Below are 17,817 nucleotides of genomic sequence, written 5' to 3' on the forward strand. Positions count from 1 at the left end.
CAGCATTTTGTAGTTAGGCCCATGGATAGAATGGATACTGTTAAGAAATTAGCAGCAATGCAGGCAGAAATAAAAGAAATGATAAAAATCCTGGAATTGGGAGAAGCCCAACATAGACATCATTCTCTTGTCTTGTCATATACTTTTTCTCACAACTTTTTAAGTATAGTCTTTAAATACATTTCTTGTACATGGATAATCTTGAAATCAAATGGCCAATGGAAACAAAACAGGACATTAAAAATGACAGGGGAATAATTGGATGGGCTTCAGTAGTAAGAAAATTTAGCTATTAATAATAAATAAGGACAATGTTAAACAAAAGATTCATAATACCTGTTGAGCTGTAGGCCCTTAACAGGTTTTGACAAGTGTACAGTACATAGCAAAAAATTGGTCAGTTTTAACTCATCCCCCATCCCCAAGAGACTTAACCTCTTAAGTATCTCTGAAGAGAAGGATCCAGTAATGTTGAGGATATGTTAAAATAATAGTGGAAAAGAAGGGAGGGAAATTTAAGTGAGTAATAATAATACAGAAGATAAATATGGAGTATGTTTGTTCTTTTGCAAAACTATAGATGGCCATGAAGAAAGATAGCAATATAAGTAACATAGCAAACAACAGAAAAAATGAAACAAGGGAAAATAAGATGATTCTTCTTAAAGCTACAATAGCAAAAATAAAATGCAAAAAATTAACAAAGTAAAAGACTCAACATTTCCACAATAGCGCTAATATCTCAGATCCTGCAGGTAGTTTGGACCACTCTCTGAATAAAAGTAATCCTATTTACTGTATTGCAAGGTCTGAAGATTTAAGATAAATGTGCTTTTATCTCACTTTGATTACAGCATGCTGGATTCCCCAGCCACAAGAGAAATTTACTGTAAATAATTGTGAAAGTGGATATACCTGATATTTAATGATATAGATTCACTAGACAAATTAAGGCAAAACGTGACTTATACAATGAGGACAATAAGGTTGATTTCTGATTTGTCATAAGAAAAACATGTGGTCAAAGTATCGTATAAGCCCTGGGGCACACATTCTATTAAGGCAGGCTTTTTAAACCATAGTTTACTTAATAAATCACAACTATATTATATTATAAACAGAATTATATTACAAACTATAATAAACAGAAGAATACCAACACTGGCATCCCCTAAACATTGCTGAAGATATTACCTAGCCTGGTAATGAAACATCCCTAAACCAACCTACAAGCTTAGAGAACGAATCTTCACCCTCATCCTGCATCTGAGCTACAGATATTTGCCACTATTGTAAATCACAACTCGCTAGGCTCAATAACTTACAGTCAATAAACCATGGGTTACAAATCACAGCATCTAGGTAAACCGAAATCAAACATTGCAAGATGGTTTGGTTCAGGGGTAGGCAACCCTGTCTCTTTTATGACTTGTGGACTTCAATACCCAGAATTCTTGAACCAGCCATGCTGACTCAAGAATTCTGGGAGCTGAAGTCCACAAGTCATAAAAGAGCCAGGGTTGCCTACCCCTGGTTTAGTTCATAATCATGAGAGAAGGGAAGATGAACTAGCATAATGGTTGTACTCCTCTCAGGAAAGGGAGAGGAGATTTTATCCAGTTTAACAGAATTTCAGTAGAGCTTCGATGTCATCAACTCTTATTGGAAAAGCGTCTACTCTGAAGATCAGGTTCAGGCTTCTGTTTCCAAAAATACCTTAAGTTCAGTGGCATTTATGAGCTTGCCACATTTGTCACACTGATCTCCACGGGCTTCTTCATAGTTGCAGAAAGGGCAGATGCCTTCCACAAAGCGGTCTGCTAGGAATCTCGCACATTTCTCACACTTCAACTGGTCCACTGTCTCGGTCAGAAGATACTTGCGCTCCAGCAACTGTTGGAAGATGCTTTGCGCTATTCTGAAGGGTTAAAGAAGGGGAGGTGTAAGGAACAGCTTCTGATCTTCCCACATACAAATATTTTAAAAAATATAAAGACTAGCTCAGAAGCATAAATGCCTGTGACAGCAAAGCACTGTCTGTCCTTCATTTGTCAATGTTTCCAAACAATGTTGACATTTGCATTTGCACTGGTATAGTAGATGGGGCAGGCAGACTGGCAGATAGGCAAAACAAAATCACTCATTCTGATCTTACCAAGGTCCTATTCCATGCAGATGTATCATCCAGCAGGGGTGTATGTTGGTCTGCAGTGTGTAATTCCATGCCCCTGAGTGGATGAGTGCCTCTCATTGTACAGCACAATAATATCTGGATTTAGTACCAAGCCATGGTTCATTTTAATTAAGTTGTTTATTAGTGGAATTCTAATAGATAGGGTCAAAGCAAGGCACTAAGTTAAAATGGCAACATGATCTATTCCAATAATACAAGCAAGGATGGGTAACTGAATCCCCTCCACATGTTCTGGAATGCAATTCACAGCAACTGCAGCCAGCAGCCAGGTTATTTAAAATATCCAAAGGGTAATAAATTGGCTGTTTGGTTGTTTAGAGTGTACAACGATGAAGGAATCAGATCAAAGGAATCAAAAAACCCATCAGGTTTATATTCAAGAAACAGGGGTTCATTGTTTTTTGGTTTAGTGTAACCATGGCTTATTCAACAAATAATTGTTTAAATATCCCAGCTTACCATTATGAGTTAATGCTATCTAATTGTTTCAATTAACTCTTTTAAATATTTTTGTCCTTTGATCAATTCAGTGGTAAAAATGAAAATCTTGACAAATTTTTGGCATCCATTTATTACAAAATAGGATGTCTTGCAACTGATGATGTAAGAAGCTAATAAAGCAGGAACATAGCTTCATTTGAAAATTATATTCATAGAACACAGAGCACATGATGATCTGTATCACTTTCAGTCCTGCCATATCCTCACTGGTGACACACGAAAGTATTCATCCATTATCTCCCAGTGAGCCCCTAATCTGGCTTGACAAGGAAGTTACGTGCCCTCAACAACTGTCTGCTAATCTGCCCAAGGATCATTACCGATTCAAGAGAAAGTATCACAATAGATAACAAACAGAAGATGATGTAACTTATCAGAACTAGGCAGTCATTTACTAACTCCATGATTGGTAATAGTTGCTCTTCTCCGATAATGAAGCCCTTTTGGCTAAGAGATGAGCTAAAAATGCTTCAAATGAATAGCAGTTCTTTACTCTGAACATTCAAAGTGCTCCTCTTTGCACACGTTCAGAAACCAGCTGCAGAAACTACCTTCAATCACCTGTCAAGTCTTTTGGAAAGCTCCAAAACAGGAGACAAACTTTATTGTGGGTACAATACAAAAGTTAGGTAACACAAAGGTTGTAAGTCAGAGAGGGAAGGAGAAAACCCCCCCCCCATTGTTTCATTTCTGCGTTTCTTTCCCCATTGGCAATTCTTCTAACTGCAGCACTTACGTAGTCTGTTGGGCTGTGGTGGTGCGACCAAAATAGTCAAAAGAGATGTTGAACCACTGGTAGATTTGTGCATGGATAGAATAGTATTTATCGCAGATCTGTTGTGGTGTCAGTCCTTCCTCCATGGCCTTTGTCTCTGTGGCAGTACCATATTCATCAGTACCGCATATATAGAGGGTGTTCCAATTGCGTAGGCGACAGTACCTAAAAAATTTAAAAAGCAGGAGATTTATTGCTATCAATAAGAAGTAAGATTTCCTATGATCTTGTTTTATTTTTATTTATCACATTTTTAAATCACCCATCTCCCTCACAGAGGGACTCTGGGTAGTATACCATAAAATACTAAAAGATATAAACGTTAAAAATAAATTAAAACTAAATAAACTAAGGCTTCATATGATCTTGTTTTATGTTGTCTGGACCATCGTTCGTTTTATGATTGTAAGCTACCCAGAGTTACCCTGAAGTAAGATGGGGGGGGGGGGCAATACATTTCATAAATAAAAATCATTCCAATAGAGCATATTATTTGTATCAAAAAACAACCCCTCATATCCAACATTTCCAGGAAAAGACACAATCTTAGGAAGCAAGTATGGCAAAGGCAGAATTCAGTGACTCACAGTGAGAACCATTTATAAGTTCACATGGACCAGGAGTCTATCCTGGGTGTGGGTGCCTGGAAAGAGATGCTTTTAACTTACCTGGCAAAGGTATCAGCGCTGAGAACGCAGCCAATGATATTTCCAAGATGAGGCACATTGTTTACATAGGGCAGCGCACTCGTGATTAGCACATTCTTCATGCCTTCCACGGGCAATCTGAGGAGGACAGACACAGGAACTCAAAGATAAATTCAGATTTCTGACTTGCTCAAACAACTTTGGTGGGAATGGGGCGGGGGAGAGGCAGGTGGGGAAAGCTATGCAATACACTGAAGAATCTGCAATTTAGGAAGGTTAATTCTCTGTAGACAAAATTGGCAGAGTTAGTAAACATCAAGAGGTGAATAACCTGTAGCTCGCCAGATGTTGCTGAAATTCCAGTTCCAGTCAGCACTGCCAAAGATCAAATTATAATACACAGTATCCAGAAAGCTACAAGTTTCCACATCACTGAGACAGATAATAATGGATGCTATAGAGCAGGGGTCCTCAACCTGGGCAACTTTAAGACTTGTGGGCTTCAACTCCCAGAATTCCTCAGCCAGCAAAGCTGGCTGAGGAATTCTGGGAGTTGAAGCCCACAAGTCTTAAAGTTGTCCAGGTTGAGGACTTCTGCTCTAGAGAACTATATGGCTGTGTTTTGATAATATTAAGGTTCATATTGACAATTCCCAGTATATAATTAGACATAGCATGTATAATATGTGTATTTGCTGTTAGGAAACAAAAGAAAAAGAGAGCTGTTTATTCAATGTATTTGCTGCCCATCTCTCCTGGAGGCGACTCTAGCAGCTTAGAGTAATTAAAAACCAATAAAAAACCATTGAAGAAATAAAGAAGCAACGTCAATTTAAAATGGCCAAAAATGAGAGGAAGAGAGCAAGGTGCACACATGGGGGTGGGGAGTCTGTTTTAAGACCTTCTTTGGTATCCCTTATTACCACCACAAGGACATTTCAGCCCAGCAAGATTCTTACACAGGGTGCTGTGGTTTCCAGGGGCTAGGAAGGCTGGCTGGTCCTCTGCTCCAGATTTCAGCAATGGCTTCAATCTCCACGTCAGACAAATGCTGCTGGACCGATTCCTCTTCCTAGAGAGAAGGACAGACCTCCTGCAACGATGTCTGATATTCAGCAACCCAAATCCATGGGTTGTTTTAATGGACCAAAGTCTAAAACAACCACCATAAGCACAAACGTTTCCCTTGGTCTACTTTCCCCGCCTTAAATAATGCAGTTAATATTTAACAAAACAAATTCTGAACAGGTGGTATATCATCTCTTGCCTATAGAGGACTACTTTCCCCCCAAACCATAGTATTTCTCATTTCAAATTCTACTGAACAACAGCTGAAGCCACTATTTCAATAGTACGGAACACCCCTGAGTCTTTCAAGTATACGTATGCTAAAGTCCATCCAAGATAATGCTGGGCATTTGTAGCTTCACTTTCTTCTTGATTCGATAAGTGCAAGGAATTCTGTAATAAAATGACCTTCAACTTATTAGGCCAGAGACTTAACATCAGGGGTCTTCAAACCTGGCCCTTTTATGACTTGTGGACTTCAAACTCCCAGAATTCCTCAGCCAGGCACGCTGGCTGAGGAATTCTGGGAGTTGAAGTCCATAAGTCATAAAAGGGCCAAGTTTGAAGACCCCTGCTTAACATGCTCTTGTACTGAGTGAGAATAAAACACCTGCTTTGCATAGGAAATGTAGCATTAATACCTTGGCTTCATTGGTAGCTGATTGCTCAAAAGCCAAACTGGGAGCAGGATGTTTCTGTAGGTAGGCTTTAAGTTCCAGCAATCCCTTGGGTGTCCATACAGATTCCACTGCCTTTCTGCAGTGTTCCTTCAAGTTCATGTTCTGGAACCAACTCCTCAGAGCTTTCAGCTCATCTTGAAAATTAAATTAGAACATGGTTATTTCCAGAGAATCCAAACAGCACTCAAAAATTAGCCAAGGGGCCTTTTTTAAACCCCAGGACACTTAGGAGCTCCTCAGAAAGGTCAGCAGTGGTGGACAAAGATCTTGCCTCCATAATTATTAGTCTTCCATCACAATTGCAGACTCAACAGCAAAGGTGAACAGCCCTTGGGCCGCATTTCATGCAATCAGCCATGCCACAGAATCCTGTGTATGATGGCCTGGTGCAGAAAACATTATCCAAAGACAGTTCTTTTTTGAGGAGCATGGGACTTTGTTTTAGCCGTTATCTAGATACTTCCATGTTTAGGGAAAGGAGAAAGTGAGAAAAGGAATTTTTCTCCAACAAATACGAATTGATGAAGGAAAACCAAAAATGGCTTGTGTAAATTAGCAGCCAAATGGGTAAGCAGATATTGCTACCTCCTGTCGAAGCAGGAAGGCCATCTTTAGTGCCTTTCCCAAGCTTGAGAGATTATAGGAATTGAAGTCCAACAATTTGGAGGTTGTCAGGTTGGAGAAAGCTGAATTAAGCTGTGGGCATCACTTACTTGGTAAGAAGGAGTCATCTCTTAACAGAGGAAACAGAGATCCCCATAAGACAATATCAGCAGCTGACTCAACATCCTGGATTAAAAAAATCAGAAGAAATTGATTCAGTCTGGATATGCAGCAGGAACAGCTTGAATGTTTCACATGCATTGGAAAAACATTCCCTAAATGTTCAAGATAGTAATAATAATAATAATAATAATAATAATAATAATAATAATAATAATAATAATAATAATAAACTTCTTTAATAGTACACATGTAAATTCTTATCTCCATCGTTAACACTGACAAGAGAAGCTAACATAGCAATGACCACTTCAGTTTAATTGGTTTTACATAATGCATGGTAATTTTTATTTACATATTCCAGAATTTGATTCTACTGTATATGATATACAACAATAAAATTAGTTCTGAAGTAAACTCTGTAACGAAAAAAACCCTAATAGATACTCCGGTGCTTTTTCCCCAATGAAAAAAGATCTGGAACAGAGATGAGCAATCTGCAACCTGTAACGGGTGTCTAGCCTTTATTTTGGAAATCTTTGGCGTCTTCCCATAATTATGATCACATCACACTTGTGTCAAAAGGATCGAGGTGCAATTGGGTTGAAAGGATTAGTTGGTGACATCACTGTTGCCTAGGGTTGAGGGCTCCTTTCATGTCCCCGGCAGGAGCTGGAGCAAAAGACGGGCTCACCCCTCCCCATAGCAGCATTCTGCAGGCTTGCTAACTTCCAACCCTGAATCTTAACCATGTGAGCCACTGTGTTCCTATTAGGATAACAAAATGGGATGGTAAAAACTATAAAACAAACCTCCACAGCTATTTACTTATTACTACTTTTTACAGGTAATAAAAATTTCCCACAGGAATTAATTCATCTTTAAAAGAAACATTTGTCTCCTACAAGAACCAAAAAAGAAAAAAAAACATAGGCTAAAAATCTGTGCTTCTCTGAAAAGATTACTGTTGATGAGAATCACTCCATCTATCATGCTTTAGGCATAAAAACAGTTAAGCACCCAGACAGGATTTCAGCTTTTATTACTAGTTTTCTTAAGGCCTAGCTTTTAATCCTTAAAATTTACTAAAGTAACTCCCCCTATGCACAATGCTTGTGGAAATCTCAAAAGCTGCAAGAAAGGTGAGAGAGGAATTATGGTTCTCCATGTTCTCTTCTGATCCTGAGTAGCATTTTTATGCATATATAATCCATATAAAACCTAACTGTACTGTGCTTTAAATTCAATTTTACAAAAAGCTAAAGTTTTATAACAACCAGGTATCCTTTCGATTCTCCCACATCTCAGCTTGTACATTAGCCAGTACTGCAAAGTCTGCTTACAGAGGTTCTTACTTACCCCAGTGAGGTAAGAGGTACCCTTTTTGGTAAAAATCTGGTCAAGGTAGTCCAGTGGCTTCCGGATGATGCCCAAAATATCCTCTCCTTTCTTTTCTTGTACCACATGAAGATACAAGGCTGCAGACAAAGCAGGCTGAGAGGAAAAGGAGGGATTTTAATCGATCTTCATCCTCCTTCACTGCTCCAATCATCTTACTAAATTCATACTGTTGTATTTATTTATCAAATTTATATTCCCACCTTTCCTCTAGGACAGTGGTTCTCAACCTTTTTAATGCTGCGACCCCAACCGGTCGTAAGTCGAGGACTAAACCGGTCGTAAGTCGAGGACTAAACTGGTCATAAGTCAAGGACTAAACCAGTCGTAAGTCGAGGACTACCCAACCGGTCGTAAGTCGAGGACTTTCCCTGCCCGGGAGCGCCGCACATGCGTGGTTCCGCCCCCTGCGCCGGCCGAGGCGTAGCTGGCAAGCGGCAGAGACGGAGCAGGCCGACCACCAGCTGGCCCAGCCCAAGGGAGGTAAGGCACCTGCTGGAAAAGGGGGAAAAAATGGTGGACAAAAAAAATGGCGGACAAAAAATGGCGGACAGCCTTGCTTGGCGACCCCCGTGAAATGGTCGATCGACCCCAAATGGGGTCCCGACCCACAGGTTGAGAACCACTGCTCTAGGAACTCAGTGACTTCCTCCTCCAATTTTCTCTGCAGCAAGGCTGTACAGTAGGTTGGGCTGAGAGAGTGAGTGATCAGTCCAAAGGCACCCAGTGACCTTTCATGAGAATAGACTTGAACCTGGGTCTTTCCAACCTCGTCTAGCACTTTATCTAATACCCTAACCACTATACTGGATCTTTCTTAAGAAAAAAAAATGAAACACAGCAATAGCATTGGGCTATTAGACGTCTACACCTAACTCAATAGCCCAACGTGATCACAAAATAATATGGAAATATAAAGAAGAAACAGGAAGCACACGCAAACTTTGGATTCTTAACATCTGGTTTCACCTGCTTCCAGTGGTGCCTCCAAGGCACCAATCCATTTTTCTCTCTAAAGAGACTACCCATTTTAAAAACTCTCAAAACTCCCAAAACTCTCTTGGTGTTCTCTCTCTCTTTCACTTATATAGTAATAGAATGGTAATCAGGGAAGGGCCTAAACAATGTAAAATATAGCTTTTTCCTTATCTCACTGCCTGAGATCATGTATTATACTAAGACCTAACCTAGGCACAAATAAATATGCCACAAACATCAGCATGTACCTCTAATTTCCCACCCACTGACTTCTCCAAAGTCTCTGGCACTTAATTTGCAATAAAATCTTTGGATCTCGCAAGACCCTACTGGAATGGTAGAGGATATCCTGGGTAAATAGGGTGGAGAACTAGCCTGTCCTTCGATATATAAGATGTTTGCAAGTCTTTTATGGCAGCCATTTTGTGAGTGTGCTCATCACATGCTTTTAAATTTTTAGTTGTTTTCCAGGACTAACATATTTCCCTAGTTTGCCATAAACCATGGCTTACAACTGGCTTAGATTCACAGTAAGTAAGTTAAGGCCAAACCACACAGACCACATGATCACTTGACACAATGCATGAATCATGTCACTGGATTTGTTCACTCAACACAGGATGTCACAGCACAATTGGTTTAGTTTTGGTTCAGTGTGTTGTGTGAACCAGTATGAGAGACAGTGAGAACTAGGCAGAGGAGGTGTCCAGTAAGTGAAAGAACTGGACTGTCGCCCAGCTATGAGAAGGAAAGCTTTCAAAGATCCCACTTTAACTGACTCACTATAAGTCTGCTTGGTAATTTATTTTTATAGTGTTCAAAATCTTGCTTTCACTCTAACTAGCATTAAAGGTGTCTTTGCTCAAATCAGCATGATTCTGCTTCATGAGTTCGCTTAGCTATGTGGGCTAGGCAGACAAATACAAACTATGTAACCTACAGTCAGTAAATCTCACTGAATTTGATGAATCAATGAACTGAAACATTGTTGGATCAGGAAGCAATATTAGCGTCCAACATAATGGCAACCAGAGGCACATCTTGATTTCTGTCTTTTAAATAAAACGCTGCTTTTTACTCTATAGAGAAAAGAACTGCAGCAGGTTAAATACTGTAAAGGCTACAGAAACATAGCTTCGGCCACATACATACACAATAAGTGATCCATCCTACGCTGATAAAAGAAATGGTACAAAGAAGCATACTATACCTGTCACAGGTTCTCTTGTATCAGTTGGTTCCTCTCCCCACATCCCACTCATATAGCCGGGCATAATCTAAACCGCTGCCTGAACAAGACCCCTTCCCTTTAAGAAAAAATGGCTTACCCAGGCTACCCCAAATACACGGCTGTTTTACTCACCTCTAGCTCAGTTATATCCCATTCAAAAAACTGATTGGCAAAATCACTGTGCTCGTTGCTAAAACTGCTCATTTCTTTTCCAGATAAGCGGAAAAAGTATCTAGAAGATAAAGAAGAAGAAGGGGGTGAGTACTCTCAGGCAACGCACTTCCAAGGACTTAAAAATATTGTAAAACAGCCTTTGTTCTATCATGAGCTCTTGCTATCTCACAGGAGACTTCCATTAGCACTTCCCACTCTAGAGTTATTTTCTTCTGGCAAAAGATGCTTCCCTCTTATGATTTTCCATTTCTAGAATACAGGTGCTCTTGATAAAGGTGCATCTATTTCCTTGGTAGGTTTAAGAAAGACATTTCCCAAACAGGCGGTAGATTTTTTTTTTTTAATCTTCCAGTCTACCCTGCAATTATTTGCTGTGCTCATTTTCCAAACACTCATCAGGTTTAACGCCATTTGGCTTTAAAGCCCGATAAGGACATCCAGATGCAACAACCTGCTGGCCTTTTCTATACAGTCCTTGTTTAACGACTGCCTCCTTTGGCAACCTTTCCCGGTTATGGTATTGAAAAAGTAACTTTGTGACCTTGCATTCACAACTTCTGCAGGTCCGGTAAAGCAAAGGGAAGATGAAGTAAGATCATAAAGCACAGGAGTGGTTTCATTTAGCAACCACTTTGCTTAATGACCAAGCTGCCAGTACCAACGAGGGACTACCTGTACCTAGTTTTACAATTTCAGGTGCATCCATTATTAATATTGACAGTAGAAAGCCAGTAGAGTGTAATGTTTAGAAGCTATAGACCTGTATCCAAGACTCCTCATGAGGCTTTTATTTTCAAAAACGTAGTCTAGCTTCCCTCACTATAAATGCAAAAAGACCACTCACTAACCATCCAAGATACTGCTACCTGAGATGACAGGCAAGAGATCCTACTCTGTTTTCCCATACACACATACACGCGCCACACTCCAGCTATAGAAGTTGCCCCAAATGGTTCATTTTACCCAAGAACAGCAAGGTGGCTTAAGAAGAAAACTGTCCGGCATTGCTATCAACAACCTCCCACTGTACCTTCCTGCTTTCTAGTATTGGCTGGTGAGGCAATTGGCTAATAGTAGAGCCAGCCTACACAACATTTTAAAATATTCATTGACTGAGAAGCAATTTAAAAATGTATGTCACTGTTATCTCCCATACAATTAAAAGGACAGTGTGGGAAGAGCAGAAGATTTTCCTTCCAGCTCCAAAGAACTGAGAATAAGAGGCACCCTTACCTTCTTTCTCTATGTTGTACTATTTCAATTTCCCATCACTTTTTGGGTGATGGAAACAGAACTTATGGCAGTACTGAGAAAAAAGAAGCATGCTTATTCTTCATATTTTCTTATATTAAATATATTTTAATTTCTTAAATTTCCATTAATTTCTTAATTACCGTTATCTATTTGTGGCCAAAAAAAATCCTATTTGGAAATATTGTGGTAATGATGCCAAGTATCACTCAACATGCTTTAGGTTCATTGATATTATAGGAAAATCACCAATAGGCAGCTGAATATGTGAAAATAACTTTCTAAATTATAACCTTAAGGTGTTATGTAGAACAGTTTCTACAAGATCCTTTATTAGCATCCCTTTTTCTCCTAATTCGGTGCTTCTCTTACATGCCTATAATGCTTAGCTAGCATTACAATCTGATTAGGTTTTGCCAAAAGCTTACCCTGGAAACAGAATGATCAACACTTACTGAGAAATTACATTTGTGGAGAAGAGGAAGGATCCATTTTCCAGCTGTAAAGCTGGCAGCTGTGGACGGGTGAGGAATGGGACTACATGAGCTATCAAAGAAGAAGAAAAACAAATTAAGGGGAAATTTTATCTGCAAAATCTTACCCTATTTAATACAGCAGGTATTAAGATGACATAACAATAGGAGCAGTGTGTGGTTATATTGTGCATACATATTATGCTGTGCATACATACAGGGCCAGGGGTTGACAGAACATGATTACTTTTACTTGAAAAGACAATTTTTCCTTCTTCTTGAAGATTGAAAATGCTACCCCCAAAATTTGGCAAAGTTGTTTTCTAAGTCAAAAATACTAGCTTTAATAAGGAAGGCTTTCTCTATCAAATTTCTGCTTATGATGCAACTTTTTAAATATGGAGGCCTTACCAAAAAGAGATGACAGGGAAGAAAAATAGAAAGAAAAGTCTTGTCCCACCCCAAAGATATTTGATGAATAAAAAGAAATTGAACAGCCATTTGTCAGGAATGGCATGGGATCTCCTGCTTAAGCAGGGAGTTGGACTAGAAGTAATAATAATAATAAAGTTGGAAGGGATCTTGGTGGTCATCTAGTCCAACCCCCTGCTCAGGCAGGAAACCCTATACCATTTCAGACAAATGGCTGTCCAGTCTTAAAAACTTCCAGTGTTGAATGCTCCAAGGTCCCTTCCAATTCTGTTATTCTGAATAAGTTTATATACTGGTATTGGAATACACTTGCTAAGTCCAGCTATATTTAGCCCAGTCCATCCATCACTTGCTAATTTTCTGGAAGTATTCTCGTGAATGCAGGTGCAGATTCTCCCCTCTCATCCATGTATTCAGAAACCCAAAAGTGAACAGAGTCCATCACAAAACCACGGGAAGTAATAGGGGAGCAGGGAAATTAAAAGGACACAGCGCAGAGAGAACGGACTAAAGAAAAATCCTAAAGAGGGGGGGAAAAACAATTCTGTTATTCACTGACTCGAAATTTTATGTCAATAAATAGCCCGGTCTCCAGGACTGGAAATCTTTCAATTAAATAAAACTAGATTTTTTTCAGCCGTCCTGTTTCGGGGGGGGGGGAGGAGGGAACTACCGCCCACCTGGCACTCACCCTCTTGCGGAAGCCACCGCAACTCCACCGGCGCGCCAGTGGCTTTGGCAGCCGCCAAGACCTTCAGCCCACCAAGGCTGCCTTCGCTCAGGCACAGCTTCATGTTCCGTCCTCCCTCTGCCTCCCAGCCACGCTTCGTCCCCAGCTGATGCAACGAAGCCGGTCCTGACATGAACGCCGACTCCCCGACCACGCCCTCTCCCGGCCTACGTCGCGTTGGAAACGGGTCACTCTCCCCCCCACCCACTCTGCCTCACGCCCACTTTTGGGCCTGCGCGTTCGAGCACATCCTCCCTCCGTCGCGCACAGGCCGAGCTTTGGGACTACCAATCCCGACATGCATTGCCTACACAACCGGAAGTTTTAAAGGAGGAGGCCCGAGGCCAAGGGAAAAGCGGACGTTGCGTAATAATACTACACTCAGATTGTTCGCCGGAGTGTAAAGCGGAACGGTGTGTTGTCTCTCTCTAGTTGTGTCGCATTCGCTCCTGTTATCTCCTGTGGATAATAATAATAATAAAGCCCAATGGTGGAAATGCAGTTAATGTGAAATCCATAGTTCTAGTATAGGTTAAGTCTACGTCTGGACCAGATTTTTAATATTTAAGAAATTAAACAGCAAAGCTATTATCAATAGAAGTCTCCTCAGCAGTAATCAAGTATAAAGCCAAAAGCAACGTGCACGAGAAAAAAAACATACATATATTTTAAATCAATTTGCGTTCGGAAGATTTTCGAATGTAGCCCTAGGCAGCGTAATGAAAAATCTGAAAGCTTGCACACGCTCCTCATTGGAGTTGGATTAATAAAGTTAATACCCTAATAGGAATTAATAAGAATTAATAATTTGTAAAATCACTAGTAACCAGTTTGACTGGTTATGTGTGTGATGTCAACTCAGTGACCATATAGATCAGTGGTGGCGAACCTACGGCACCGGTGCCAGAGGCAGCACTCAGAGCCCTCTCTGGGCACACGCGCCGTCGCCCCAGTCCTAGGCCTTCAGCTGGGTTTTATAAAACCTTTTCGCTTTAGGCCACCATGTGCAAAAAAAAAAAAAAAGTTCAATCAGTCAATTTCAATTTGCAGAAAAAAAAAGTTCTTGCAAAGTTGGAATTGATTGAACTTTTTAGTCCCACCCAATCTGCCATTACTACCATAGCCACGCCCAGCCAATGGGCCACGCCCAGCCAATGGGCCATGCCCACCCGGCACTTGATGATGCATAAGTGGGTTTTGGGTTGCAGTTTGGGCACTCAGTCTCTAAAAGATATAGATCTACCCCTAACCTGGTTCTCCAGTGGTGCACCTGTTGCCACTCTTTAACAGTCTTTCCACTTGTGGTCATTTTCTTTCTACCTTTCCTAATATTATAGTCTTCTCGAGAGCTATTCTTAGCATAATGTGTCCAAAGTAGGTTAATTTCAGCCTGACAAACCCAAGTTGGTGGAAGCAAATTTTTGGTAAATTTAAGGCCTGGATATCTGCCTTGTAATATCTGTATAGCAATTGCTTCTTAATCTCTAAAGAGGCCACACGGGCATTATTGGACTGCAAGTTTATTGATTAGATTTTTGTCCCACTTTGCATTTAGGAACTCAAGGTTGCATACACTTCTTCAGTTCCCCTCCCATGCAACAACAAATCTCTGAGTTTCAGAGGAATTGATTCAAAGTTATCAGTAAACTTGTATGACTGAGGATGTATTTGACCCTAGCGATAGAACACTTTAATCATCATTTGTTAGAGAAATAAATATAGCCATAGTAATGGTGGTGTACGTTTGTAGATGGATGTATATTCCATCAGTAGGCCAGTATGTATGTGAATATAATAAACCCAATGCACACAGTGATATCAAAAAGAAATTACTGTAAACTAAATACAGAAATTAACAGAAATTCAAGTTTAAATCTACAATCTTATGTCTATTGTGGACTTACATCAATTTATAAATAAATAGATAACAGATTTAATGTATGTTGGAAGAACTTTTGTATTAAAGGCAGTCTAAAGATTTTTAAAATAAAACAAATACCTGGCAGTATTTTTTAGTACTTTTATATGAGGACTATGGTTCCTCTCTTTAAAAGATAATATGGTCAGTTTTTTTTATTTTTAAACTACCTTATGGAAACTCAAGAAATCATACAAGTGAAGGTTTGTTTTTCTTGCCATGCATATGTATAAATAATTTGAACTAGACTGTATTGTTTCTCTCATATATTGGCTATATGCACAATTCTGTATTTATTTTTGTCATATTTATGTAGTGTATATTGGAGGTGGTGACCCTTCGAGAGCTGTATGCAATGAAATTTCATTTTAATGTATGCCGATTAGTGTACATTCAAAGTGACAATAAAGTTATTATTCTATTCTATTCTAGTGCCTGAAGGGGGGAATTTTAGCAGTGGGGAGAAAAAATGAATAAAAAGAATAGCTTTTTTTAGGAGCTAAATATTCAGTAAACACCAAGAAGTGATAATGACTAACAAGCAAGCTAAGATTTATGTTTTGTGATCCATCTGATTAGAAGCATATTCAGTTAAAAATAAGTTTGAAGCAGAACACCCAAGGTGGTATGCATAAATTTGCATCCATGTCATGCAAGCTTGGGTTTTCTTAGACATAACCTTCTCTGATTATGGTAAACTTTACTGCTATGCCTAGGACTGAAATTGCTATCTTCTTGATCTAAATAAGATCACACTTGCTGCAAGGCTATTTGTTTTATATACACAAATGTTACAATAAAGACAGTTTCTCTGTCTGCAAAAGAGTATTGCGACTCAGAAATGGAGCCTCCTTCGTGCTTTGTGGTGCACATAAGCAAAGCAGCAGCCCACAGGAAACTATTTACCTCTCTGAAGGCGGATGTGTGTGGTACCTATGCTTTGTACCTCATACACTAAATGCTTTTAAAGAAGGGAAATATCGCATTCTTCTCTCTCCATTTCTGTGAAAGATGAAAAGAATGGCTACAGAATGGGTCCAAGACTGAAATAAAAAGCTGTTATTCCAGGATTGTCATCTCTCTCATTGTGTGATGGGCTCAGGTAAACATAACTGTTCTGAGATAATGGGAAGTTTACTGTAGTAGGGCTGCAATCTTATTTTTTCTTCTGTGGATTGTTAATTGAAATTTTACTCCATTCCTTCAGTCATACTGGCTAGGGAGTGGGGTTTCCCCGTTTTAGTTGGCAAGCAGTGGCGGGGAAAATGGGGCTTGTGAACAAGACAACAAAATGAATGCAGTACTGTGATATGGGAGGAAATGTAGAAGAAATAAATAAGGAAGTGGGAGTTTGTATTCTTTCTTGTTTCCAGCTGAAGTTTCTTTTATGTTCTCCCCAACAGGAGAACGTTTTATGATTAGTGTTTTCATATTTTCTCATGAGAACTGGTTGGCAAAAAACAGGGAAGGGTTGTAGTGGTGTCAGTTTACATTCTCAAAGTGATTTAGAAGAAGAGTTATCTCTTGTAGACTCATTGATGTAGAAGAGTCTTCCTCAGATTTAAGGCCACCTTAACTGTCAGTGGCTTAGTTTCCATTTTGAAAACTGGACTCCATCTTGAAAGGTTCAGGACTGGCTAGGACTGCAGCTCTGATTCTTCTTTCACATACATTTTTTCAAGCAGACCTTCTGTTTGTCACATAACCCCTGCAAACAGAAATGGGCCAAACCCTTCTCACGGTTTCTGCAGCTATCTATATTTCTGAAATTCTAATCTTAGCAAACGTAGTTGACGGAGACAAAAATGTAACAGTAAATGAAGTATGGTGTTTGATATCCAATTAAAAACAACTGTGGTGTGCAGTAGTTTAAAAAAGTATATAATGCTCAAATCACAGCTATTAAAAGCAATTACTTTTCTGTAAAAAAAAAAGCTTTCCATCATGGCTTATGTATAGTTTATCAAGGAGTTGAGTCCATATATATACCTACAGACATAAGGGTGATTAACAAGTGTACAAAATTGACCCAATAAAGGGAATCATAACATAACATATCTGGTTTCCTTTTTGTGTGATGTGTGAATGCACTATTTCTGAGGTGTGTATGCAAATAGATGATAAAGATAAGAGCTGTCAAGTAGTTGGATGGATAAAACTAGTCTTCAAATCAAGGAATAGGAATCTTGAAATGCAGTTGAATAACTTCTCCCAGCAGCCTTAGCTGGCAAAAAAACAATGCTGGGAGGGAGTTCCATAGATTCCAAATTTTGCTTTACAGCAACTTTAGTCCCTTCACCAAGATATTAATGTATTCCAGAATATTCCCAAGTATTATTTTATACAGTGGTAACTATCTATGCAGTATATGGTGTGTGTGTGTGTGTGTGTATAGCCATATATATGTGTGTGTGTGTGTGTGTGTGCATTTATGTGTTGTGCATGTGTGTGTATATATAACTATATATACACATATATTATTACTCTTTATACCATCTCTGTTACATTATAAGTAACTCAAGGCAGCAAACATACATTATATTCCTTCCTCCTCCTATTTCCCCAACAACAACCTTGAGGTGGGTTGAGCTGAGAGAGAGCAAGTGGCCAAAGGTTACCTAACTGGCTTTTGTACCTAAGAATG

General features: G+C 39.5%; 1 protein-coding gene across 1 annotated transcript in view; it reads right to left on the minus strand.

Annotated features, from left to right (window-relative positions):
• The window catches only part of MARS (methionyl-tRNA synthetase), a 28,201-nt gene extending 14,794 nt beyond the window's left edge, over positions 1–13,407 (minus strand). Inside the window, exons 1-10 of the mRNA XM_015822616.2 lie at positions 13,217–13,407; positions 12,076–12,166; positions 10,328–10,427; positions 7,948–8,082; positions 6,579–6,654; positions 5,827–5,999; positions 5,077–5,189; positions 4,139–4,255; positions 3,432–3,635; positions 1,717–1,918 (exon numbers count right to left, since the gene is read on the minus strand). Coding sequence (XP_015678102.1) covers positions 1,717–1,918; positions 3,432–3,635; positions 4,139–4,255; positions 5,077–5,189; positions 5,827–5,999; positions 6,579–6,654; positions 7,948–8,082; positions 10,328–10,427; positions 12,076–12,166; positions 13,217–13,388 — 1,383 coding nt within the window. The 5' untranslated portion in view covers positions 13,389–13,407. The remainder of the gene's footprint in view (positions 1–1,716; positions 1,919–3,431; positions 3,636–4,138; positions 4,256–5,076; positions 5,190–5,826; positions 6,000–6,578; positions 6,655–7,947; positions 8,083–10,327; positions 10,428–12,075; positions 12,167–13,216) is intronic.
• Positions 13,408–17,817: the final 4,410 nt, after the last annotated feature.

The sequence above is a fragment of the Protobothrops mucrosquamatus genome, unplaced genomic scaffold (genome assembly GCF_001527695.2).
Source record: "Protobothrops mucrosquamatus isolate PMUCROS unplaced genomic scaffold, P.Mucros_1.0 scaffold1628, whole genome shotgun sequence".
Lineage (NCBI taxonomy): Eukaryota > Metazoa > Chordata > Lepidosauria > Squamata > Viperidae > Protobothrops > Protobothrops mucrosquamatus.